The sequence below is a fragment of the Marmota monax genome, unplaced genomic scaffold (genome assembly GCF_021218885.2).
Source record: "Marmota monax isolate L192 unplaced genomic scaffold, Marmota_monax_Labrador192_F-V1.1 WCK01_AAM20220418_F8-fsc00017, whole genome shotgun sequence".
Classification (NCBI taxonomy): domain Eukaryota; kingdom Metazoa; phylum Chordata; class Mammalia; order Rodentia; family Sciuridae; genus Marmota; species Marmota monax.
The window spans coordinates 4,392,712-4,418,200 of record NW_026695241.1 but is presented as its reverse complement, the minus strand read 5'-3'; the positions used below and the strand labels follow the sequence as shown (position 1 = coordinate 4,418,200).

Genomic DNA, 25,489 nt, shown 5'->3' with positions numbered 1-25,489 from the left:
GAGGTGAGCTAATAAATCTCATAAGATTTCAGAACAAATAGTTGTAAAATATACTTCAAAATGAAATGATGTGATAAGCATGATGTAAAAATTTATCACAGAGTGAGTTTGCGGCACGACTTAATAAAATGGAGGTGGAACGTCAGAATTTGGCAGAAGCAGTTACTCTGGCAGAAAGAAAGTACTCTGACGAGAAGAAGAGAGTTGATGAACTACAGCAGCAAGTCAAGCTGTGCAAGTCAAATGTGGAGTCTTCCAAGCAGGAATTAATCGATTACAAGCAAAAAGCTACTAGAATACTCCAAGTAAGCTTGAAATGTGCACTTTTGAATGTTAAGATGTGCCAGTTACCTGAGAGACACTGACATTTCATAGCAACTATGAGTGTTTGTTCATGTTTGGCTGAATTGTCTTGTTTGACTTAGAAATTTTATAAAAAAGATAAAATATCTCTTGGTTCTACTGCTTTTTTAAAAAAAAAGTTATTCTGCCACTACCTAGTTCAGATCTTCAACTTATTACCTTGATCGATGTGATGGTATTAATGTCTTGTTGAGTGGCCACTTTATTCTTCCTCACTGATTCCTTATTGAATTTTTTCAAAGCAACTGATCTCAGTTTCATCCAGCTTTCAGAATCACCTCACCCAGCCTTTTTGCCCCTCCCTTAGCTCTGAAGTGACCTTACCTTCTGTTTTGCCAAAAAAAGACCATAGTTACCTAATATATATTCAATTTCTTTTTCCTTTGCCTCTCATATGTCTTTTCCTTTTTTCCCTAAGACTTTCCTCCCCATGCGTTGATTCCATCTCCTTCCTACTTCATCCAAGCCCTTCCTCCATGAGTCTGTCTCTCTTCTTCCTACTTGTCTCCCTCTGCTGCTGCTTCTGCTTAGCTGAAGAAAGAGCACATGGTTATTTAGTAGAAGAACAAAAGCTAGATCTTGGGTATTTGTTTAAGAAAACAATACTCTTTTTAACTTTTTTACTACTTTGAACTATTTACCTGTCATCCTCCTTCCTTTCAGGGTCAGGTGTATCAGAATTATCTCTCTACCCTTTTCCTTCAGCCCCATCTTCAGAATGACTTTTTGATTCTACCTCCATGAAAGATCATATTCTCCTCCCCATTCATTGAGAAGGGACTTACGAGTGACCATTCACTAGGCACCTGATGGGTGCTAAGGAAACAAAGCTCAGTGGGAAGAAACCAAAGTCTAGACTAAGGGATAGAATAAAGTAACTGATGCAATTCAATGGGCACTGGAGAGAAAAGACCCTTACAGTGTACCTGGGGATGTCAGGGCTCACTGCATCAAGGAGATACTCTGTAAAGAAAAACATGAAGGATGAGTAGGAAGACTCAAGCTGAGGAAGAGATTTCAGACAGAACTGCTTGTGCCAGAGCCAGGGGACCTGAGGGAAACATGGCATACTAGGGGAGCTAGTTCCCTGTTATTGGAGCATAAAGTATTTGAGATTAAAAGATGAGAGATAAGACCCAAAGAAAGAGCACATGGTTACTTAGTGGAAGAACAAAGACTAGATCTTTTTTTCCTGTAGGGAACAGGGGGAGGGATGTTAAAGAATTTGAGTAGTGTGGTCAGATTTGAGTGGCAGCAGTGAAGAGGTTAGGTGAGAGGTGGACCTCCATCTGTTCACCATTATATATCCCAGCACAGTGCCTGGTTCACAAGAAATTACTGAATACACTGAGGGAACAAAGGGTGGGTTGGTTAGATCAGAAGCAGGTAGATGGTGAAGAGGTGATTATAAGAAAGAATGAGGACCTGATCTATAAAGTTTGTGGCAGCAGGGATAGCAAACAGGACAACTGATCCATAGACGGTAGAAAACATGAGACTTGGGAATTTAATTAGAGGAAGAATGGCTGCAGATTTCTGGTTTGCATGTGTGAATGTTGTCCCCTATACTGTAACAGAGAAAAACGGGAATGGCAGCAAGTTAGAGTTGAAGGAGATTAGACAAATTATGGTGAATTTGCAAAATTGATGTGACATTGGGCTGCAAGTATCAAGAAGGAATTAGAAACACAAACATGAAGCCTAGGAGAGAGATGTGAGCATTTTAGCCATGGGAATATAACCTGTAAGTTGTGAGCATCGGTAAAATTAATCAAGAACACTATGTAGGGCTGAGGCTGAGTGCTTGCCTAGTAAGCATGAGGCACTGGGTTCGATCCTCAGCACCACAGAAAAATAAATAAAGTTATTGTGTCCATCAGCAATTATTATTATTTTTTTTTAATTTAAAGAACAGTATGTGTCCGGAGAGGGGAGATTCGTAGACCAATGTCAAAGAACAGACTTAAACATCAGCATTTACAAAATAGAGGAAAAAAGCCCACAAAAGACAGACACTGGGAAGGGAAATGGTCAGAGATCAGAAAGAACGGAAAGAGAATGACACCTGCCATCCAAGGAAGACAAGCAAAGAGAGAGTTCCCAGTGGGGGTGACCAGAGGCACTTAGCTGTCTCTGGTGTGATGACAGAACAGAGTTATTGGATTTGGCACTGGGAGATCCCTGGGGATCTCACAAAGGAGATTTCCAGGGTTCAGTGGAAGGTGAAGAAATGAAGATGGGGTAGTTTGACTATGGACATAAGGAAAGGTACATAGCTAGATGGGGATGTGAGGACAAAAGGTTTGCTTGTTTAAATAACTTAAAATCATATAAATGGTCATGTTCATTACTGAAAATTTGAAAAACACAAAGTTCAAGGAAGGCAATAGAAATCACCTGTAATTCTGCCACTTACAGAAGGGAAAATTCTCTTTGATAGAGGAGAGTGACTTTATAATATATTTAAGATCAAAGCTGTTAGTCATCGTTATTACTGATCTAGAATTGGCACTTTATTAACTGATCTTCATATGGCAGAACTCTTCTTCCAACTCATCCTTAATGCCAGGTGTCCACAGACTTTCTCTGCAAAGGACCAAATAGTAAATACTATAGGCTTTGGTGGACTATTTGGTTTCCATCACAGATACTTTTTTTATTTTTTATAATCCTTTAAATGTTTTTAAAAAGTCAAACATTTTTAGCATATGAACTGTAAAACAAACAGGCCACAGGCCAGATTTGACCCATGGACCGAATTTTGTGAACACCTGCTTCACAGAACTATCAGACTAACCCTCATGAGATACATCTCTGGTCATATCACTCCCTAGTCAACCTTTGCTATTTTTTTTTAGCTTACCAAATAAATTAAAAGAGTTTAGCCTGGCATCTGGAGCTCTTAGAAGTTGGTCCTAATGTACTGTCTGAGCAGCACAATACTTTCTCTTAGATCCTCTGTGCTTTTGTATTCTTATGCTTCATCCTGGGTTTTTGCTGCACTTTCAAAAATCCCAGCCATATGGGATAAAAGCTCTTTCAAGTGATCTGGGCATATCTCTCTTACATTGAGTTTTTTGCCTTCTGCTTGATAAGGCAAGAGGGTACTATCTGGGACAAGAAACGTTATCTTCAATACACAGGACACTTGGCACAGTACTAAAGTTGTGTTAAGTGTTCCATAAATATTTGTTGAATGGAATGTGATGGGGGAAAAAATGAGAAAAAGGTAAGAAAAACTGGGGTTTTGTTTGTGGTCCTGGGGATTGAACCCAAGGATGTTCTACCACTTAGTCATATCCATGGCCCTTTTTATTTTTTATTTTGAAACAGGGTCTAAGTTGCCGATACTGGCCTCAAACTTAGTATCCTCCTCCCTTAACCTTCTGAGTAGCTGGGATTATAGGCATGCACCCTCATGCCCGGCAAGAAAAATCTTGTGGATGAGAAGTTTTCAACTATGACATGATTGCGGGAACTAAAATCCAAGGACATTACAAGGCTCTATTGCATTTTTATTCTCACAGATTTAATGATTTGTGGACTTTCTTTGATGGATATAATGTTGGAATGTTTCCATAGCTGGTTAGTTTCTGTGTGGTGGGATGATACTCAGTATGTAAGTATAGAACATAATAAACACAGGTAATATAACTCAGTGGTAGAGTGTGTGCTTAGCAATCATGAGGCCCTGGGTTCTATCTCCTATACCACCAAAATATAAATAGATAAATAAAAATCTGTATGCACTCTAATGTCTGCCTTGCTTAAACATGTTTCTTTCTTTCTTTCTTTCTTTCTTTCTTTTTTTTGTAACAGTCTAAAGAAAAATTGATTAACAGCTTAAAGGAAGGCTCTGGTTTTGAAGGTCTAGATAGCAGTACTGCTAATAGCATGGAGCTAGAAGAACTTCGGCATGAAAAGGAGATGCAGAGGGAGGAAATACAGAAGTTGATGTGCCAGATACATCAGCTCAGGTCTGAGCTACAGGTAAGATGGACTGTCAGCCTCCCAGACAACCATTTGCCTCAGATATTATCAGTTTGAGAGATGGTGGACTCTGTATTTTGGAGGAAAGAGCATTATTGAAAAAATATGTGAAACTTCTTTGGGAATATTACTTACCACATAGAAGTGAATCTAAAGCATTAGTGCTATTGTCCACTAAATGTCTATAACTTTAAGGGAATAACAAACAAGTAACTAGATTCATTCATTCAATAAATGCTTAGCAAGTACTGCCAATGTAGCTAGACTTGGAGTTATAACAGGGAACAAGACAGAAGTCTTAAGTTTACAAATCTTACATTATAATTGTTAAAAACAGATTTTGGGCTTGTTAGTAAAACTGGAATGTTTTCTAATATTAGCATAGGCTCAGGGATGTTCTTTTAATTATGGTGTTATGTGTAATCTTACAGTACATAGTTACTATATTTAATTTAAATATAAAATTTGGCCATCTCTTTCATTTAAACATGGGATCTTTAACATAAATATCATAGGAGCGAGCCTCTGAGAATAGAAGATGAAGTACAAGGTAGTGATCTTTCTTTTCCTTAAAAAAAAATCTTGCAAGAATATTCATCTTTGCATTCATTATGCAAGTTGTTGACTTGCAAAACTTGTGAACTCCAAAGGAAGTGTGGAGGTTGTGTCAGCAAGACCTCTGTCTAGAGCAGAGGCTTTCTGGTGTGTAATAGATGTTAACTTGCATAAGGTGCTTCACCTCACTGACCCTCAGTTTCCTCATGTGTAAATGAAGCTAAACAAAAGTTCTCTTGAAAGTAAAGATAATGCATAAAGGCCCTAGAATTGTTTTTGACTTGTAACAGTCCCTTAATAAACAATAATTGCTGGTGTTTCTGGATTTTTTTACATTCCTTAAAATAGGATTTTTTTTCTTAATGTGTAAATAATTTTAAATTCTAAAGAATTCAATCCTATGAACTTAGAAATTGGGTAGATAATAAATTTTATTTATAACAACTATTTCATATCTTTTGAAATGGTAAAAAAATAACTCTTACCAATCATAAATGTCATTGACCCAGTTTCCTACCCCTTCTAAAGTTGTTTATGAAATCTACAATAAAAAGTATTATGCCTAGTAAAATGGATGAGGTGTAAGTAATTATAACAGCTGTCACTTACGGATGTTTCACCAAACACTTGACATATGTCCATATATTTATTCCTTACCATAATCCTGTGAGGCTAATTATGTTATTCTCATTTTATACTCAAGGAAATTTAGGTACCAGAAGGAAAGTAACTTGCCACCAGACAGTAAAGTGGCAGAACCATGATTAGAACCTAGTCTAACTCCAGAGCATGTATTCTTAACCACTGGACATTCTGCCTGCCTCAAGAATTGCCTGACAAAGATTGAACTACTTTCTGATAGCCCCAAAAGTTCAGGGAAAAAAAATAATCAGAATTAATGTTTTTCTTCTACATTCACAAAGTTGTATGAGCTTAAAGGATTGCACTTTGATTACCTGGAAGGTTGGTCTTGGGACTTTGAAATAATATCTGAAGTTCAAGAGTGTGTGGAGATAACAGACGAGTTTAAAAAAGAATGTACCAAAAGGTAAAAGAAAATTAAGATGCTTTCAATCTCCTGTAGAACTCTATGAATGGAGTTTGGCTTAACCTATGTGGGAAAAATATAGAAACCTAGAGCTATGTGCTTTGCATTAGTAGATTTAGCAGGAAATCCAGAGAGTGGTTTTAAGTTTGAAGAAATCAAAGTAAGAAGGAAAAATGTGAAATCAGATAATAGTAATAAAGCTAAAAGAAGAAAATAATATGCTAACTTCAGGTGATGTAAAAGTTTTGTTGCTTATTTTAATTCCTGGTGCATACACACAGACACCCACAAATTGTAACCTGCAGTAATGAGAACGAATGCAGTGAAGTCCTTATTGGTCTTACACTTCTGTTCTTTTTGAGATTGTTTCAGCTTTATAGTAGAGACTTGCATCTCTCAGCAAGCCACTGCCCATCCACTCTTAGGAGACCCCATGGTTTACATGCTGTTGCAGCGGCAGCATCCTGTTCATTCTGCTCACTGTTAGCCGTGTTACACAGGGAAGGTGTTGGGGGTGCTTCTTGTGGGCTGAAGCCACGGTCTCATTCATCTTTATCCCTCCAGTGCCCGCTGAGCCCAGTTCCTGACTCGTGATGGTTGCTCTGTACATGTTGAACTGAACGGTTAATTATTGCTTTCTACATGTAAGGTTCTTCTTTTTAGGACATGGAAACTCAGCAGGTTAGTGAAGCAGAATCAGCAAGAGAACAGTTACAAGATTTGCAAGACCAGATAGCTGGGCAGAAAACATCTAAACAGGAGCTAGAAACAGAATTGGAGCGACTGAAGCAGGTAAGATTCCGAGATGGACAGTTATTGAGGAAGCCTCTGTCCTCTAGTGGTCAGATGAGAAGACTCCCTTCAAGAAAGCTAGAGTGTGGGCTTTGGAAACGTGAATGGTAGATGGGATCTTATAGCTTTCCCTATCTTACATACCACCTTCCTTGTTTTTTGTTTTATCGGATGAAAAGTAGAAGCACAAGATGGTAAATATGACTTGCCTAAGATTGTAAAACTAACTAGAGAGTAGAATAGAACCCGGGATTCCTACCTCAGAGCCCAGAAATCCCTTTCTACTACCCTTTGTCTCTATTTTGTTGTATCTCCTTGTTAGGGTATGTATGGATAGAAAACTGATATTAGTTTGTTGATTTTCATAGTTGACTATGTTGGTACTTCCTAGGAACTATGGTAAATATTATTTAATAGAAATACAATGTTAGTGCTGTGGGAACTATTCATCTGTTTGAGAAAACATCCGTATACAGACCATTCTTACAAATCATGTTTAAGATTGTGTTTCATTTTTCACTTAGTAATTTGTTCTCCAAGCCAAATTATTGTACATGTATTTATATAAAAGTTTTTATATTAAGATAGTTAATATTAAACACATTTATAGGGTGGAGGATGTGGCTCAGTGGAAGGACACTTACCTAGTACATGTGAGGCACTGGGTTCTATCCTCAGAGCCACATAAAAATAAAGCTAAGTCCATCTACAACTAAAAAAAAAAATTTAAAAACCACATTTATAGCTATATTTTCAGAATGAGATTCTATATTTAATGTTAATATTTCTAATGCATTAAGTAGCTACATTGTTATAGACACTTGATAGAAATAAAATCATTATGGTTCTCTTCATTTTATAGAAAAATATTCTTATAATTCTCAGTGTATCCTATATGACATTTCTGCTTTGTATTTAAATGTGTTTTTACTTTTTTATGCTTTGCTCTTAGATTCTGATTCTGTGGATTCTTATATTTTTTTTTCCATGATAATTTATTATGAAAGTAGCACTTAAAATCTGTTTCCTGAGTAGTAAGAGAATAAGTCACCCAGCAGCAACCTTCAGGGTGTGTCATAGGCTATTTTAGATCATTTAATCATAAGATTAGCTGTCCTTTCAGAAATTGCACTTTATTCAAGGAGCTGTTATATATTAAGACAATAACGTGATGTGCTCAGTGGTTCCTGGGATCATTTTCTTCCTGTTAGTGCAAGTGGTTTTACTGCTCCTCTCCCCAGGTCCCTGTTTAAAATGAGGGAGTCAAGTAGGAAAATGAACTAAATTTAGCTGTTGACTGTTTATTATCAATTTCAGCCTTGAATTTTTGTGCTTTGAGGGGTAAAAAAAAGCACACTTTGTCAGTTGTGATTCTCCTGCTCTAATTCCCCCATCGACCTGTCTCTTTTTTTATCTCAAGTTTTTCAATCTGAAAGGAGCAGATCCAGCTGAGAGTATGAAGTAGTCTCCTGCAATTTGAGTCTTATTGCCATGGCTTCTTCCTACAGCTCTCTTCCTGCTACTTTATCACTGCTATATACAAGTATAGTGCTTTTGAAAGTTCTTAACAACTCTAATTATTATTCTTTCTTCCCCCTCCTATGTTGTACATTAGTGATTTGGGCATATTTTTGGATTGGCATATACTTTGCTCTTAGATTCCAACCTGACTGTGTCCATTGTACAAATAATGCATTAGTGCAGGTGTAAGTGAATCCAGAGGTTTTTATTTTTTCCCGTCTCACTCTCAGTGCTGAGCAAAACAGGTGGAAAATATTACCTAATACATCCAAGCACATGAAAAGCTGCTCTACATGATTAATCATTAGGGAAATGTGAATTGAAACCACAGTGATACCAGTACACACCAACTAGAACAGCTGCTCATTAAGAATGAAAATACAAAGTTTTGACAAAGGTGTGGGAATCTGGATCTCCTATTGCAGAAGACAGTGTGGTAGGGTTTTTTCCTTTAAGTTACACATACTTAAGATCCAGAAATTTTATTCTTTATGTTATCTATTTACCACAGAAAAATTAAAACATGATCACATAAAGACTTGTGCTTGAGTGTTCATAGAAGCTTTATTCAGAAAAGCTGAAAACTAGAAAGAACCTAATTATCCATCAGAATGAATGACAAATTGTGGTATACCCATGCAATGAAATAGTACTCGGCAGTTAAAAGGAATGAAGTATTGATATAAGCTATACTCAGAAACATTATGCTAAGTGAAAGAAGCAAGACACAAAACATAATATACTGTATGTTTCCATTCTAGAAAAGACAAAACTGTGGTGATAGAAAATAGGCCAGTAGTTGTCAGCCGCCAAGGGACAGGAAGGGGATTGAAAAAGGGTTACTTTTTGAGGTGATGGGAATATTGTACATTGTGGATGTGATAATAGATCACAATTGTCAAAGTGCATCTAATTTTATACTTAAAATTGGTGAATTAAACCTCTAAGGCTGATTTTTACATAGTCTGATAGAATAAGAATAAAAAATTAAGAGGTTATGGCCTGTTGATTGTGTATGTTTTTTTTTTTTTAATTTTCTTTAATAAGGTGACTTTTTCCCCTCCTACTTCCCAGAAATATATCCCCTGCCACTTTAGTGTGATAGCAAAATTTGGTTAAGTTTTTCCATTTTTATGCTTATATACAAAATTTTAAAACTCAAAATCCATCTTCATTTTTAATTTTCTATAATTACTGACTATTACACATTTTTCAAAAGCATAATATTAATGGCTATATAATATTCCACAATAGGGATGGACTATCATTTGTTTACTTAAACAATGAACTCTTTTTATTATTTTTCTAAAATTTTTCGTATGATTGTCCTGGTATGAATATCTTTAACTTTAAATCTTTGCTTCTTTAAATTAGATATCTGAGAAGGGAATTACTAGATCAAAAGCTATAAATCTTCTAAGGCATATAATATATTTCTGCTTTTCAGAAGGGGTTTGTGTCAATTTGTTAATAATGATAAAAATTTCTCCTTGCATTCTTGTGTATATTAGATATAATATAACATTAGATAACGTTAGATATAATTAAACATTTGTTTAATTATTAAACATTTGTTTAATTAACTTATTGCTTAATTTACATTTCTTTGATTATTAGGGAGAATGAATCATTTTCCCTGTGTTTGGTACTAGAAATGATATTGCTGGAGAAGAGAATATTATTTATTTTTTAAACAATTATTTTGTTGTTGTATATTGATCTTTCTAAGCAATCATGAAATTTCTGTGTATATTGGGGAGATTAGCCTTTTTTTCTAAGATATGAATTGTAAAAAGTGTTTTCATTTATCAACTTCCTTTTAGTTTACATGGGTCTTTATTTTTTTTGTCATATATGTAGTGAATTATTTTCTCCAGTTTGTTATCATTATTTGTATTACTACATGCCTGCATACATTGTTGCAAGATAAAAGTATTTTCTGTTTTTTGATGATTTATCCTATTAACAGATATATTGGGGCCTGTATTTATGTCATGTTGAAGTATTAGCTATTCATCTGAGCTATCCAAGTCTCTGGTTTTCATTCAGTATATAATCAGCATGGTATTGAGGTGCCCACTAAAGGTGCCCACTTTAGGTTCTGGGGATGATATAAGGACACTGATTTAGATTTATTCCATTCATGCTTCACTTTGTAGGAATTCCACTACATAGAGGAAGATCTGTATCGAACGAAGAACACTTTGCAAAGCAGAATTAAAGATCGTGAGGAAGAAATTCAAAAACTCAGGAATCAGGTAGGAATCAGCATTCACAACTTGTGGGAAATGTCATAATAAAGCTACATTTTTTTAAAAGGATACAGCAAGATCTTTTCTTCCCCTGTTTTTATCTGAATTCTGACGAATATTTATCTCTTGCCGTTGAAGTCTACATTTGTTATATGCCAAGATTTGCTTTCTTGAGAGTCACCCAATGTTAGAATTACCTGCATATTTTCATACCTTCTGATTTCAGTGTGATTGTACTGATTATCAGTTTTCTAATTATGTATTATTTTTCCTTAAAAAAAGTGATAGGTCTCCTATTAATAATTGCTAGGATGTCCATAAAAAAGTCACCAAGCCTTTGTGAAACTCTAAAACTATAAACTTAGAGAAATTGATACCCATGTGCCTTCCATCCAGATCTACCGAAGCCTTTATCATTGTGACTGTAGTTGTCCTTTTCTCCTTTACACACTTCACAAATGTAGGCAAGGGAAGAGGGAACACTTACATCAGCTTTTCCAAAATCTTATAAAAATTGAGAAAAAAATATTTTATAACATTTTAAGTTATGGACTGCTTTTCAAGTCTGAGAACTTAAAACTAAAATTATTTACTTTTCAAGGTTTAAATTAGGTCATTAGCTAACTAAATAATGAAGACTCATAACCAATGTGTCCATTATATATTAAGTCTATCTAAATATAAAGGATCTTGCCAGCAAAAGGTCAAAGACATGAAAAAGAAGGAGCAAAAAGACTACATGGCTTAACCCTTAAATAAGTGTTTCTGTATATACTACATATATATTGTTTATTACGTCTAAAATATGATCATGATATTTTTTACTTTAGTTGTTGGTTGGTTTTGTTCTGTTTTTGGTTAGAGATTGAACCCTAACCAAGTAACAAGCTAAGCATGTGCTCAACCCCTGAGCTACACCCTTTGATTTGGGCTACTTTAGCCAATCAAAAATTAACCATAAGTCTATGGTTGTGGCTCAGTGGTAGAGTGCCTGCCTAGCATGTGCGAGGCACCGGGTTTGATCCTCAGCACCACATAAAGATAAATAAATAAAATAAAGGTATTGTGTCCATCTATAAATTAAAAAAAAAAGTATTTTTTAAAAAATTAACCATAGCTGGGCACACAGTGGCACACACTTGTAATCCCAGCAGCTCAGGAGGCTGAGGCAGAAGTTCAAAGCCAGCATCCGCAAAAGCAAGATGATAAGCAACTCAATGAGACCCTGTCTCTACATAAAATACAAAAGAACGCTGGGGACATGGCTCCGTGGTCAAGTACCCTGGAGTTCAATCCCTGTTTACCCCCAACCCCCCAAAATTAACCATAGAAGAATTTCTCTTTAAAGATTTTTTACTTTGGGGTGGGTTGTGGCTCCGTAGTAGAGTACTTACCTAGCACGTGTAAAGCACTGGGTTTGATTCTCAGCACCAAATATTAAAAAATAACTAAATAAAATAAAGTTAAAAGACTTAAAAAAAAAAAAAAAAAGATTTTTTTTCACCTAATTAAGAACAGAGAAAAACTTTTATCTCATAGAAGGAAGTTGATTTGTATAATTTAAAAAGAAATTAGCATGTTAATATAGAGAAACCTCATACGTTGAGGTTTATTTTAAGTGAATGAAAAATGCTATTTCTGCTTATCCTATTGCCTTTGGGCCTCTGGGAGAGCAATATGTTTGTTTACAAGCAGGTTCCAGTTTGAATTTTTTTATTCTTTAAAAATTACTGCTCCCATCCGCTAACTAGACTTGTGAAATTAACAAAAATTAATTTGAAAAAGCCAGACCTGAGCTATAACACATAGAAGAAACTTTACAATTTAGAGGAAGGTGAATTTCTTCAGAAGACACAAAAAGCATTTAAATGTAGATGAAGAAGAGATTGGGCTGGGGTTGTGGCTCAAGTGGTAGCACGCTCGTCTAGCATGCGTGAGGCACTGGGTTCAATTCTCAGCACCACGTAAAAATAAAATAAAGACATTGTGTCCACCTAAAACTAAAAATAAATATTTGGGCTGGGGATGTGGCTCAAGCGGTAGCGCGCTTGCCTGGCATGCATGCGGTGCTGGATTCGATTCTGAGCCCCATATAAAAGTAAAATAAAGATGTTGTGCCCACCAAAAAAAATAAATAAATATTAAAAAATTCTCTCTCTCTCTCTCTCTCTCTCTCTCTCTCTCTCTCTCTCTCTCTCTCAAAAAACAAAAATTAAAAAAAAAGATAAACTGGAATTGATCAAAATTAAAATTGCTGAGCTGGGTTGTGGCTCAGTGGTAGAGTGCTTGCCTGGCATGTGTGAGGCACTGGGTTCGATTCTAAGCTCCGCATATAGATAAACAAACAAAATAAAGGCCCATTTAAAAAAAATAAAGGAATTTCTTAAAAAGTTAAAATTGCTCATCAAAGATACGAGTACAAAAATGAAAGAAAGCAAGCCACAGGTTGGAAGAGATTTGCAGTATATCTGTCTGACAAAAGATTTGTAATGGGGGTAAAAGAAAGTTCTTACTAATTATAAAAAGACACACAACCCACAACCGTTTTTTTAGCAGGTGGAAGGCTATTGAGAGCTTCACAAAGGAAGATGCAGGGAGGGTCAGAGGAGCCCAAGAGTGGGTGCTCCAGATCATCAGCTGCACCACTCCACACCCTCTATAATGGCAAAAATTAAAGGTTGGCGGTGCCACTTGTTGGTGAGGATATAATACAACTAGAACTCTCACATGCCCTGGGGACACTCAGTAGCATGACCACTGTGGAGTGGTGGCTATTTCTGACGGGGTTAACGTGCTTCTCCCTATGACTGTAGACACTGACTCAATGTAACTGAAGGTGGATGTCCACATTATGACGTGAATTGTCATAATGTGTGTGTTTTTAAGTAGCCAGAAACTGGACATATCCAAGATCTCCATCAGCAGAAAAATGGATAAGCAAGTTGTGACACACTTAGCGGTAGTTGTTACACAAGAAAACTACTTTTGTAACAATTTAGACAAATCTTTTTAAAAAAATATTCACACAGAAGCATTCGTACTGTATGATTCATTTATAGGAAATTCAAGAATAGGCAAAACCAAATTCTGATGATAGAAATCAGAACAGTGGTTATCTATGGTGTTGGAAATTCTCTTTTTTGTCTAAAGTCAAATAGCTAGAAAATTGCAGAATAGAAATGAGAACCTAGGAGTATGCCCTTTGCCCTATACCACAGTAGAAAAAACCGTTTGCATGTGTGCCAGTATCACGTGCATTCACACACACACACAAAAAGAATTTCACAACATAGTACCCTCACATACTATGATATGTGAATGTCAGCAAACATCCCATTCTGTTCTGTTAACTTTTTGAGTGCTCATTTTTGAACTACCAAATTCGTCAGTCGATACAGTTTGAAAATTTCTTCTGTAGACATTAGTGAATCATTTTAGAGTTTTGGAAGAATAGTTAATGCCACAATATATACGTGAAAATGTAGTAATGTGATTTGTATATTGTTTTACTTTAATTTAGTGTGATAATTTTACGAACGCTTTGTCTTTCAGCTTACCAATAAAACTTTAAGTAACAGCAGTCAGTCCGAGTTAGAAAGTCGACTCCATCAGCTAACAGAGACCCTCATCCAAAAGCAGACCATGCTGGAGAGTCTCAGCACAGAAAAGAACTCCCTGGTCTTTCAGCTGGAACGCCTCGAGCAACAGATGAGCTCTGCCTCCACGTGTCCCGTCAGCATGTCTGGAATTGAGAATGGAGAAGGTAACCCACAAAAAGAACACAGCAGGCAAACATGGTTTTGAAAAACTACAGAAAGGCGATTTTTGTTTGAAAAGAAACTTTATTCCATGAAGAACCCAGTACTTTCTGAAGTGAGACCTGAGCTGTGTGCTGCCGTGTGAGCATAGTAAGATGGGTAGTGGACTAAGGAATGTCCTTACAGGTGTTGGGCGAGGAGAAAGAAGGCCTGAAGACTGGTCATCATGCTGAGACACATAAGATAGTTAACAAGATGCTGCTGATGAAGTAGATAACTCATAGAGAGGGGCTCTTAGGGAACTTAAAACACAATTTGTTTTAATATTGTTTTAATAAATAATTATGAGTATTAAAGGTGATATGCAATTCACAGAAATTCATCCATGCTTTATGGTTTTAAAAGAGGGATCTATAATTTCCCAGAATACATATTCAAAGATAATGTGCCAGTATAAGCATCTGCAGATCAGATTTTTCTCTTTTTTTTTGGTACTGGGGATTGAACCCAAGGACATTCAACCACAGAGCCACCTCCCCAGCCCTATTTTGTATTTTATTTAGACACAGAGTCTCAGTAAATTGCTTGCGCCTCACCATTACTGAGGCTGGCTTTGAACTAGCGATCCTCCTATCTTAGCCTCCTGAGCCACTGGGATTACAGGCGTGTGTCACCACACCTGGCAGCAGATCAGATTTTTAATCTTAGAAATTGTACATGCAGTCATTCAGCAAATCTTTCTGTTCTATGACTTAAAAATTCTTTAACAAAAAACAATTTTTAAAGAGAAACAGTGTGGGGAGGAAATCATAGTTTGAGTGGTCAAAGAAGGTCTCATTGAAAAGCGGCACGTAAGTCCCAGAGGAGGAAAAGAAGTGAACTCTAAGGAGCCTATAGAGAAAAGCAAGCAGAGAAAAGAACAGATGCAAAGGTCCTGAGGCAGGTGTGTTCCTGGATATTTCAGGAACAGAAAGGAATCCAGTGCAGCTGGGTGAGGGCAAAAGAAGTGTTTGATGAATTCAGAAAGCTTTCAGGAGGCTCTGTTGGCCTGCGTAAGGACTCTTTATGAACAAAGTAGGAAGCCATTGAGGCTCTTGAGCGCCTCTGATCTGAGTTACATTTTATCAGGATGCCTATGGCTGCTACATTCAAGTGACTCAGGCTGGGGGTGTGCTTCAGTGGTAGAGCACTTGCCCAGTATGCACAGGGCCTTGGAGGTGATCCCCAGCTCTGCATTATAAGAAGTAAATGCAAAGAATGGACTGCAGAAGGCTAAGGCCTGGGGCAGGGGGATTAGGGAAGCTATTGTATCGGTTCATATGAGAAATGGTGATTTCAACCAAAATTGGATTGTGGGGGTCAGTTGAGCTGACAGGATTTGCCGGATTGGTTGTGAAGTTGGAGAGAAAGGAGTGAAGGGTTTTGGCCTGAGCAGATGTCACATACTAGGTCACGGAAAATGCCAGGAGGGGAAGGTCAGCAGGGGACGTCACGTCCGAAGTGTTGGGCCTGAAGCATTTGAGGTGTCCCTCAGACATCCTGAAGGAGGTGCACAGGCAGAGGGTAGGTTGAGAGGGGGAGTCAGGACTAGAGATAAGAACTTGGGAGTCAGAGTCCTCAGTATCCTACAGAGACTGTGGCACAGGAGCAAAGGCCATTCAGGCTCTCACCACATTGGATATTCATAAACTTTGATTTTTGCTAAAATTATTTTCTTCATTTTTATTTGTTTTATTTTTGTGTATATGGAAGTTTAAACATTTTCTGTAATTGAATTTATCTTTCTTGTCTTCATGGTCTCATCTACTTTGCATGTGATGCTTAGAAGGCTGGCCTGGAGAATTCCATCCACGTATAATATATTTCCAACTGTAATTTTCTTAGGATGTTCCTTTTGGTGTCAGTACATTAATCTATTTTTTTATTTAAATAGGCACACGTTTGCGAAATGTTCCTGTTCTTTTTAATGATGCAGAAACTAACCTAGCAGGAATGTATGGAAAAGTTCGCAAAGCGGCTAGTTCCATTGACCAGTTTAGGTAAGCAGTACCTGTCAGGATGAATGATCAACTGTTTTTAAAATGCCCTCTAGGGCTGGGGATGTGGCTCAAGTGGTAGCGCGCTCGCCTGGCATGCGTGCGGCCCGGGTTCGATCCTCAGCACCACATACAAACAAAGATGTTGTGTCCGCCGAGAACTAAAAAATAAATATTAAAAATTTTTTTTTAAAAAAATGCCTTCTATGGGCTGGGATTGTGGCTCAGCGGTAGAGAGCTCACCTAGCATGGGCACGACCCGGGTTCGATTTTCAGCACCACATTAAAAAAAAATATAAAGGCATGTATTGTGTCCATCTACAAAACAAACAACAACAACAAAAAAGATTCCCCCCATCTCTCTTTAAAAAAAAAAAAAAATGCCTTCTAGTGGGTACAGTCACAGTTGAGTCCCATCCAGCAGAGCTGAAATTTCAAGTGACATTAACCGGACTTCTTTTGTGATATTTCAATGCCATGAAGTTGCTTAAAGAGGTCTGCCAGTGCCTACACTTTATTGGAAATTTCTAACCCTGGCCATTTCTCTTCTTGGTACAACTAGTTCTCATTGAATCTCATTGAGAAAGCCTCTCCTTCATGTAAAATTATCCATTTGAATGTTTTATCCCACTACTTTATGTATGGCTAGAAGAAAATATGTTGCTGTATCTAACTGAACAGGATATTTTTATTCAAAGCACATAAAGAATACATAAAATGTATATAGTATTATATTTACGTATAAATTTTTTGCACTAGCAAACATCCACCTAATTGAGAAATGTTTTAGCAGTTTGTATATAGCCTTGATAAAGTTCATATGTAAATAACCTATGTACTTTTGCTTCTTGATGTTTATAAATTATTATATAATATAATAATTTTAAGTTTGTTTATTCATTTACTTATTTGTGGTGCTAGGGATGGAACGTGAGGTCCCACACATACTTGGCAAGCACTCCACCACTGAGCCAAATCTCAGTCCTTCCCTCCAGATTTCTAAGCTTTAATAAGATGGTCAAGTGGTTCAGAATGCCAGAATAGAGCTATATTATTAAAAATAATAAGTTAATAAATTTTATATAATATAGTAGTCTTTTCTGACCTTTCTTGTCAGAATAGAGCTATATTATTAAAAATAATAAGAATGATATACTAAGATTCTTAGAGTAGGATGCCATAGTAATTCTCTCCAAACTAAGTGCATGAATTTCAACTCTTCATTTATTTAGCATATGTAGTGCAATGTGTTGTGCTGGTGCCAATAAAAAAAGCAGAAAGTTGTTTATACATGCGTCCATCTTAATAGGGAAAGAATGTTGAACAGGGCAGGGTGTGGGTAACATGGTCAGGACGTCACAGGCTTCCACCCGTCTACTCAGGTGTTCACTGAGTGTCTACAGCCTCATCCTTTGAAAGCACATATCCACGCAAAAGCTTCCAGATTAGCTGTTTACCAGTTAATACCAACCAGACTCTCCTTTTCCATGTGGCTTGCCTCATCTTTTATAACTTCTTTTGTTCCTAATAGAAAAATTATTTAGAGAGGGACCAAGTTTACCTTCTGTATTTGTGGTTATAGAATTAATAGAAATACCTTATGCTAAAGTTTAACAGCCAAAACCCAAATAATAACTATGACATTTCTATGTGGTTATCTGAAGTAACCATTTAACAATTTACTGTAAAAATCATTGTTCTATGATGACTATATAAATAGTTTTGATTTGCCAAATTATTAAATAATAATAACAGAAAGATTTGTCTTTACATGTAATTCTCTTCTCTCTCTCCCCTGTTTGCACAGTATTCGTCTGGGAATTTTTCTCCGAAGATACCCCATAGCTCGAGTGTTTGTAATCATCTATATGGTAAGTAACAGCTGCCGGTCTTGTTGATATTTTAGCAGTCACTTTTGAAAGAGAATAACTCTTATTTTTGGTAATAAGTTTTCTTTCCTTAGGGCTGTAGTGTAGCTCTGGTAGAGCACTTGCCTAGCATCCCTGAAGCCCTGGGTTCTGCTCCAGCACTATACCAAAAAAAAAGAAAGAAAAGAAAAAATACTTTATTTCTTAAGTAAACAGTTCATTATGTCTAGAACATAAATTGTTAAGAGGCTTTTCCAACAAATAAAATTTAAGTGCAGTTTAATAGTTACCTCCATTTTAAGCCCCTATACTGATAAAAGTACAGTAAAAATTATTAGTTGCCTTTTTATCTTGATGTTATAAAGTTGCTTAAATTATTTTCATGTGTTTTGCTTTGTTTTCTAAACAGATGTCAAAGCTCATATATTTCCTTCCAGATTTTTCTTTTTCTTTTTTTTTTTTTTTTAAGTTTGTTTATTCATTTACTTATTTGTGGTGCTAGGGATGGAACGTGAGGTCCCACACATACTTGGCAAGCACTCCACACTGAGCCAAATCCCAGTTCTTCCCTCCAGATTTCTAAGCTTTAATAAGATGGTCAAGTGGGTCAGAATGCCATTGCATATGTCTTGTGTGCCTCAAAAGCCCGCTCACAATGCTGGCTGGGTGTGTCTCATAATGATTGGGTTGAATTAAGATGGGCTGATTTCTTGAAAAGAAATAAAAATCTACTTAAAAAGAAATTTCCATGTGAACCACTAGAGGGAAGAATTCTTCCTCTAAATAAAAAGTGTTTAAGGAGGGAGGATGGGGAGAACCAAAAAAAAGAATGGCATCAGAAAGGATTCAGAACACACCCCACTGGGACCAGTTCCCAGGTGTTAAGAGTTTTTCAGAGACACAGATACCATCTGCCAGCATGTGATGCCACATGTCGAACACTCCAAGGTGATGAGGCATTAAGGAAGCCTGTCACATGATTTCAGCATTACCTTGGGGGAATTAGAAGAGATTTGTCACTGGATTGCATATATGCCCTAAATCAGCCCGTGACACTGACACTTTACTCCTGTCAAGAATGTTTTCCCAAGGCTGGGGAAAGTGGTAGAGCACTTGCCTAGCATTTGAGGCACTGGGTTCCATCCTCACCAGCACCACATAAACAAATAAAGTTTTCTGTCCATCTACACACAAAAAAAAGAATATTTTCCCAGCCAGGCACAGTGGTGCATGTCTGTAATCCCAACAGTTTGGGAGGCTGAGGCAGGAGGATCGCTAGTTCAAAGCCAGCCTCAGCAACTTGGGCCCTAAGCAACTCAGTGAGACCCTGTCTCAGAATCAAATACAAAAAGGGCTGGGGATGTGGCTCAGTAGTTAAGCGACCCTGGGTTTAATCCCTGGTACCAAAAATAAAAGAATATTTCCCCATCTCCTCTTCACTAAGTCTTTCAGTCAACTCCCTGTATATCTAACGATTTTAATCCTGCCTTCTACTCTGCATGATCCCCTGATTGGCTGTCTGCGCTCTGGTGTGTGCGTGTTGGGAAGGTGTTGAAGCTCAGGGCTTGACTGCTCTCCGCTGAGAAGTCTGTGGGCGTAGCACCTCTTGATGACCCTCCTGCACTGAGCTCCTGTAGTTGTTCATTTGTTCCTTCATTATTCATCCAGTAAACATGTATAGAGCTCTGCTGTTTGAGATCTGGTGCCTCCACAAGGGTGCTGAGACAGGAGGCACTGCCCTTCCCTCAGTGCACTACTCAGCGGGCCTGAGGAAAAGACTTGATTTATTTATACATTGTTTGTTGTTTTTTCCCCCATTTTTAGGCTTTGCTTCACCTCTGGGTCATGATTGTCCTGTTGACTTACACACCAGAAATGCACCATGACCAACCGTATGGCAAATGAAAGAGCCCAGTTGTTTTGCTGATGGTCTTTGACTAAACCTGGAGTTTGCGGGAAGGCCAGTTGCTTAAACTGCTGAGGAGGGTGCACAAGATGGTTTTATCACTACAGCTTTTAACTTTTTAAGTTATTATATAACTACTCTGCTACCTAAATCTCCCTCTTGTTTCCTTCAAATGGTAAGAGTTTCTAAAACAGACATAATTCAATAAGCTCAGCTCTGCTTTTTGAGTCCAATGGTCTTAATATATGTAGATACTGGGGTTGCTCACCTTTGTACAGACCTCCCTGTATTTTAGGTGACACTGATTATGGGTTATAATCAGGGAAATTGTATTTAGTGATAAAAATAAAAAGTTTTCTTTTTTGGTAATTCAGTCTGCCTTTGTATTTTCATATATTTAACTTTGCAGATAGAGATTTACTTTTTACATGTTAATGACCTGACTGGTGTAAATCTTTTTGTAAATATATAAATAAAATTTACTGTGCATTTTTTCTTTTTTAAATAATGGTTTTTCATCCCCATTAAATAAATAAGACCTTTGCAGATGGATTTCAGTTGAGTGGAGCCTGAAATCACTCCAAAGTGACCTTAGAGAATTGCTGCTGCTCCCCAGAGGAAGCTCTTGCTTGAGGACCTTGCTCTCCCTTCTTCCATCCAGAGCAGGAGGCCCCTCCATCCCATGCCGTCCTCCTTAGACTCTTGTATACACTCCATTGACTTCCTCCTCTTTTCCGTTTCTCCAGCCTATACCTTGGGTTAATTTATGGCATCCACAGTCCCTGCTTGTCGCACGCAGGAACAGATCTGTTCTAGCAACTGTACGCTTTCATTTCAGTGCAGAGATACCAGAGTTGTCCTCTGAGGAGAGTCATTTTCCTTCAGTCTGCTATAATACCTGTTTGACTTTGCTTTTCTTAAGTTATTTTGTCAGTTGAGGTTTGGTGGCCTCTTCACATGTGAATAATACATGTGGCTCTTGGCTGTCGAGGAGTATTCCTCCTTATCAGGGAGTTAGGGTTAGGGTTAGGGTTAGGGTTAGGGTACCTAACTGACAACCTGACAACCTGACCAGTTTTATTCCTAACCATATCACGACCATGACACTAATCCACACGGAAGCCTATAAGTCCTTTGAAAGCCTTGGCACATTATGGCATGTGTTTTTTTCTTATTTTTTATCATAAAATAAAGTTTTAAAGGTCAGGGTAGGTGTGTGGGGGCTTTTTCTTCAACTTGTCATGAATGAAAAGGTTCCACATCATGTAAAATAAATACTAGGGGTTGGTGTAGAACATTCCTAAATCTCCATAGAATTTGTGCAGGGTTCTTGGTTGGGAATGACAACAGTCTGTGAAGTCAGGTGTGATCTCAAACAATAAAACAAGAGTTTAGTCCTGCTGATATTTTGAAGGGTTTCTCTCTTGCTGTCTCTTCTAATTTGGAAACATTCCTTAAAAATGGAATGTGATGTACTTAAATGGAACACAGACCATGCCTCAGCACTGTGCACTGCCAGGCGGTCCATCTCTGTGTGTGTCCTCCTGGCTTTTGTGGGGGTGTCTGTGAATCTTGTTCAGTCTTTACACATTCTTGACACTGGAAATAGTTGGACTGTTTCCAGGATTATTTTTCTGTAGTTACTTATATCTTTAATTGAATTTTGGTTTCATTATTCTTGACCACTAAAAAACTGGAGAATTTTAAAGTGTTACCATTCACTTATCCTCAGAGCACATGAAACCTTGACCTAATTAAAGGGCTTGTACAAGAATTAAATAGGTATTCTTCTCAATCCGGTGTATTCATTTAAAGGTATGTAAAATAAATAGATGTGTGTATATGCACACACACGTGGTAGCAGAGTTCCTGCACAGCTCTGTATATTCAGGTGTCAATTGGAAAGTGAGATTATTTTAAATTTTCCTTTCTTGGGCTGGGAATGTAGCTCAGTAGTAGAGCGCTTGCCTAGCAAACCAAATAAAATTTCCTTTCTCTTGAAATTATGCTTTGTGAAAACCACAATTTCTATCACCACAAGACAAAAACCTCAGGAAAAGCATGGATTTTGTTAAAGTGTGGTGAGACCAGGCTCACCCTGTTAGTTGGGCAGATGAGGGAGGAGAATGCGGGGCCAGGGGTCCAGCTGTATTTTAAGAAGCCTGACATTCAGCTCTTGCTGTAGGCTGGGCAGGGAAACTGCTTAACTGGGCCTCAACAGGCTCCAGCTCCCTATTGCAAGAGGCCTGCTGAGTGCTGGGGCTGACCAGGGTCAGCCTCTTGATCTGGATGGAAGGAGGAGAGAGCTAGTCAAGGACTAAAGGACTTTGAGCTATGATTGGCCAGAAGGAAGAGCTGAGATGCTGCTCCAGCCACTCATCAGCACACGTTGAGAAGAGTATTCCTGTTGGTTCCTGAGAGAGAATGTGGATTAAATGATCCTGAACTTCCACACTTCTGATCCATGATGGGCTTCCCTGCAGACTCAAATTATCCCTCCAAATGAGCAGAACTTACGTAAGAGCACTTGAACATCAACCGTGTCATAGAGGAGCCATATTTATGAAGATACTGAAAGGAAAAAGGATGTGTGGTAAAATGATTTTAAGCCACAGTAAAACTACAAAGTGAGCTAAATTCTGAGGGCCCTGAGCACTGGCCACTGCTAGGGGCAGGGACAAAGTGGTGGACAGAGGTCCCTTTCCTTGTGGAGCTTGCAATTAGGTAGGAAGGGCAGGCTAATGCACACAGCCTGTCACTCAGTGTAAAATCCTATGAAGAAAAATAAAATGCAAGGATGTGGAGTGAGATAGCAGGGTGACAAGGAAGGTCCTGTCTGAGGAGGTGGCACTTGGGCAGGGCCTGAGTAAAGGGATGGGCTTTCTAGTAAGAGGCACAGTCCTCTCGATGGGAGTGTGCTTGCTATGCTCGGGGCCCGGGACAGCAAGGCCCGTGTGGTCAGAAGGGAATGACTGAGCGGGGAGGGTGTGTGTAGCTGGTCTTAGGAGGACCTGTCCACCAGTGTAAGGACTCTGGACTCTTCCCTTCTCTTTTCTGTACGGTAACCCCCTCTGCCTCGGAACCACTGCCTTAAAACAGGGAGAAGCTAAGCAACACCTGAATACAAGGCAGTTATTTCCTAATGTGACATTACGTTCCCTCTGGACCCACTGCAATGCTCCTGTCTTTACTTTTTGCCCTGTAGCACTAGTCACACTGAGTTTGACTCAGTGGTGACATTTATGCATACAAACTTAGCAACTGCTAGAATTTTCTTTAATTCACAAACATGGTTTAAGTCAGTGGACTCCAAGACATAATCAAAACTTTAAATATGATCAGGTCTAGAACAGGGCCCACCCTGCGTGGAGGAACATTAGTTTTTAGGAGGGCAAAAATATCTTATTGCTATGGTATGTAAAGTGCAGGATGCGTGCAGAGATACAGTACACCTGTGGTTTAAGGTTTTATGGAGAATAGTGATGGAAAAATGGTCTAGAAACACGGGCTGGGGCTGGGGCTCAGTGGTACAGCGCTTGCCTTGCACATATGAGGTACTGGGTTCAATCCTCAGCACCACATAAAAATGAATAAACAAAGATATTGCATCCACCCATAACTAAAAAATAAAAAAAGAAAGAAAGAAACACAAGCTGGAATGATAAGGCAGAGACCTGGTTCCTGGCCTTACCCACTGCAGCTTGGTATAGGCCATTCACCAGGTTTTGGTCTACACTCCAAGAAGTGAGTTGTTGTCACCAGTGTAATGCCAGCAGAGGGGACGGGTGCTGTTCCTAAGCCGAGGCTCGGTCCTCTCAGGTCTTTCCACCCAACTTGTCCCTTCTCCATGAGTCCAGCATGTCCCTCCTCTGCCCAGATCCTGAGTGAGGAAGTCCTGGGGCATGTCTACAGTGGACAGACAACTTGACGAAAAGTAAGTCCTCACCCGTGGTGACGCCTGAGACTGGAGGACCGTGTTGCCATGGCATAAGCCAGCCACGTGTGTCCTTCCCTAGCAGAAGTGCTGTCCCCTGTGTCTTGGGAACACATCGAAGAGGGCAGCAGAAGAGCCAGAGAAGATGTGGCAGGGGAAGTGGAGGTCGGAGCCATGTGGCTGGCCTAGAGGCGGAGTGTGTCAGGCAGATTTCACCCCATGACCAAACCCTGACAGAACAACTTAGGCAAGGGAAAGTTCATTTTGGCTCCCATTTCAGAGGTTCAGTCCATGGTTGGCCAAGTCCATGGCTCTGGACCCTGTTGAGGCAGCACATTGGGACAGAAGGGTGTGGCCAAGGGAGTCTGCTCATGGAGGCTGGGAAGCAGGGAGAGTAGGGAAGGGTCCTCATGCAGGAGGCACCCTGTGAGGGCACGACCCCAGTGGCCTCCTCCAGCCAGACTCCCCACACCACCTACAGTCCATTCCAGTAGGATGGTCAAGCTGACAGCTCTCACAAGCCCATCATCTCACCCAGAACATTCCTGCATTAATCCAGGAGCTTTGGAGGACACCTCATACCCAAACTGTAACAGGGAAGCAGGAGCCAGGAGCCAAAGAATGCAAGCAGACTCTAGAAGCTGGAAAGCCAAGGAAAGGGGTTCTCCCAGAGCTTCCAGAAGAAATGCAGCTCTGCCCAAATCTTGATCTTAGCCCAGTGAGACTTCAGAACTGACCTCCAGAACTCTGTGTTTTTCAAGCCACAATGGGTGGTAACTTGTTATAGCAGCAGTAGGATACTAATACTGTCCCTCTCAGGTCTAAGTGCCCTCAGCACACAGGAGCCCCCAGTCATAAAACCTGGGCTTCATTAATTGCCTCTTCAGTCTCTGTCACTCTTGCTGGACTCTAGGCTTGTATTATTATTATTATTATTATTATTATTATTATTATTATTATTATATCTAGAACCTAGATTGGTAGAAGGCACTTAGTAAAAACTTAAGGCGGATTTGTGGAATGAACGATCACTTTACAAAACCAGGACAAATGAGAAACAATAATGTGATATCAAAAAGAACCTTGAAGCTGGCTGCTGCTGTCCTCTGGCCGGCTGGCTTTTTAGCTGTGGTGCGAGGCAGGAGACCTGACATCTCCCACCCTCGCTTCCTCCGTAAAGTTGGAGAAAAGGCCACCATCGGAAAAAGGGCATTTTTCGAAGCTGCAAAGTGCACTCGGTGTTGGTCTTATTTTAAAGTGGAATGAGACTGAGAAAGTGAAAACAGCCCCCCTGACAACCCGTCGGCCCTGTTCCCTGCAGAACATAAGCAGTACTCAGAACACGACATTAACAAGGCCACTCTCGTAGGCACAGAAAGCACTAATCACCCCTCCAGGCCCGGGCTCCTTTCTGGGTAACTGCTGCTCCCCCAGGAAGAGAATTAGCCCCATTTACCCTCTTCCTA

At 38.8% G+C, this 25,489-nt stretch overlaps 1 protein-coding gene across 2 annotated transcripts in view; it reads left to right on the top strand.

Annotated features, from left to right (window-relative positions):
- The window catches only part of Golga5 (golgin A5), a 35,433-nt gene extending 14,975 nt beyond the window's left edge, over positions 1-20,458 (top strand). For both annotated transcript variants that reach the window (XM_046440614.2, XM_058577739.1), the window contains exons 6-13: positions 102-305; positions 4,183-4,353; positions 6,620-6,748; positions 10,429-10,527; positions 14,074-14,284; positions 16,213-16,318; positions 18,123-18,186; positions 20,008-20,458. In XM_046440614.2, coding sequence (XP_046296570.1) covers positions 102-305; positions 4,183-4,353; positions 6,620-6,748; positions 10,429-10,527; positions 14,074-14,284; positions 16,213-16,318; positions 18,123-18,186; positions 20,008-20,088 — 1,065 coding nt within the window. In that variant the 3' untranslated portion in view covers positions 20,089-20,458. The remainder of the gene's footprint in view (positions 1-101; positions 306-4,182; positions 4,354-6,619; positions 6,749-10,428; positions 10,528-14,073; positions 14,285-16,212; positions 16,319-18,122; positions 18,187-20,007) is intronic.
- The last annotated feature ends 5,031 nt before the right edge of the window (positions 20,459-25,489 follow it).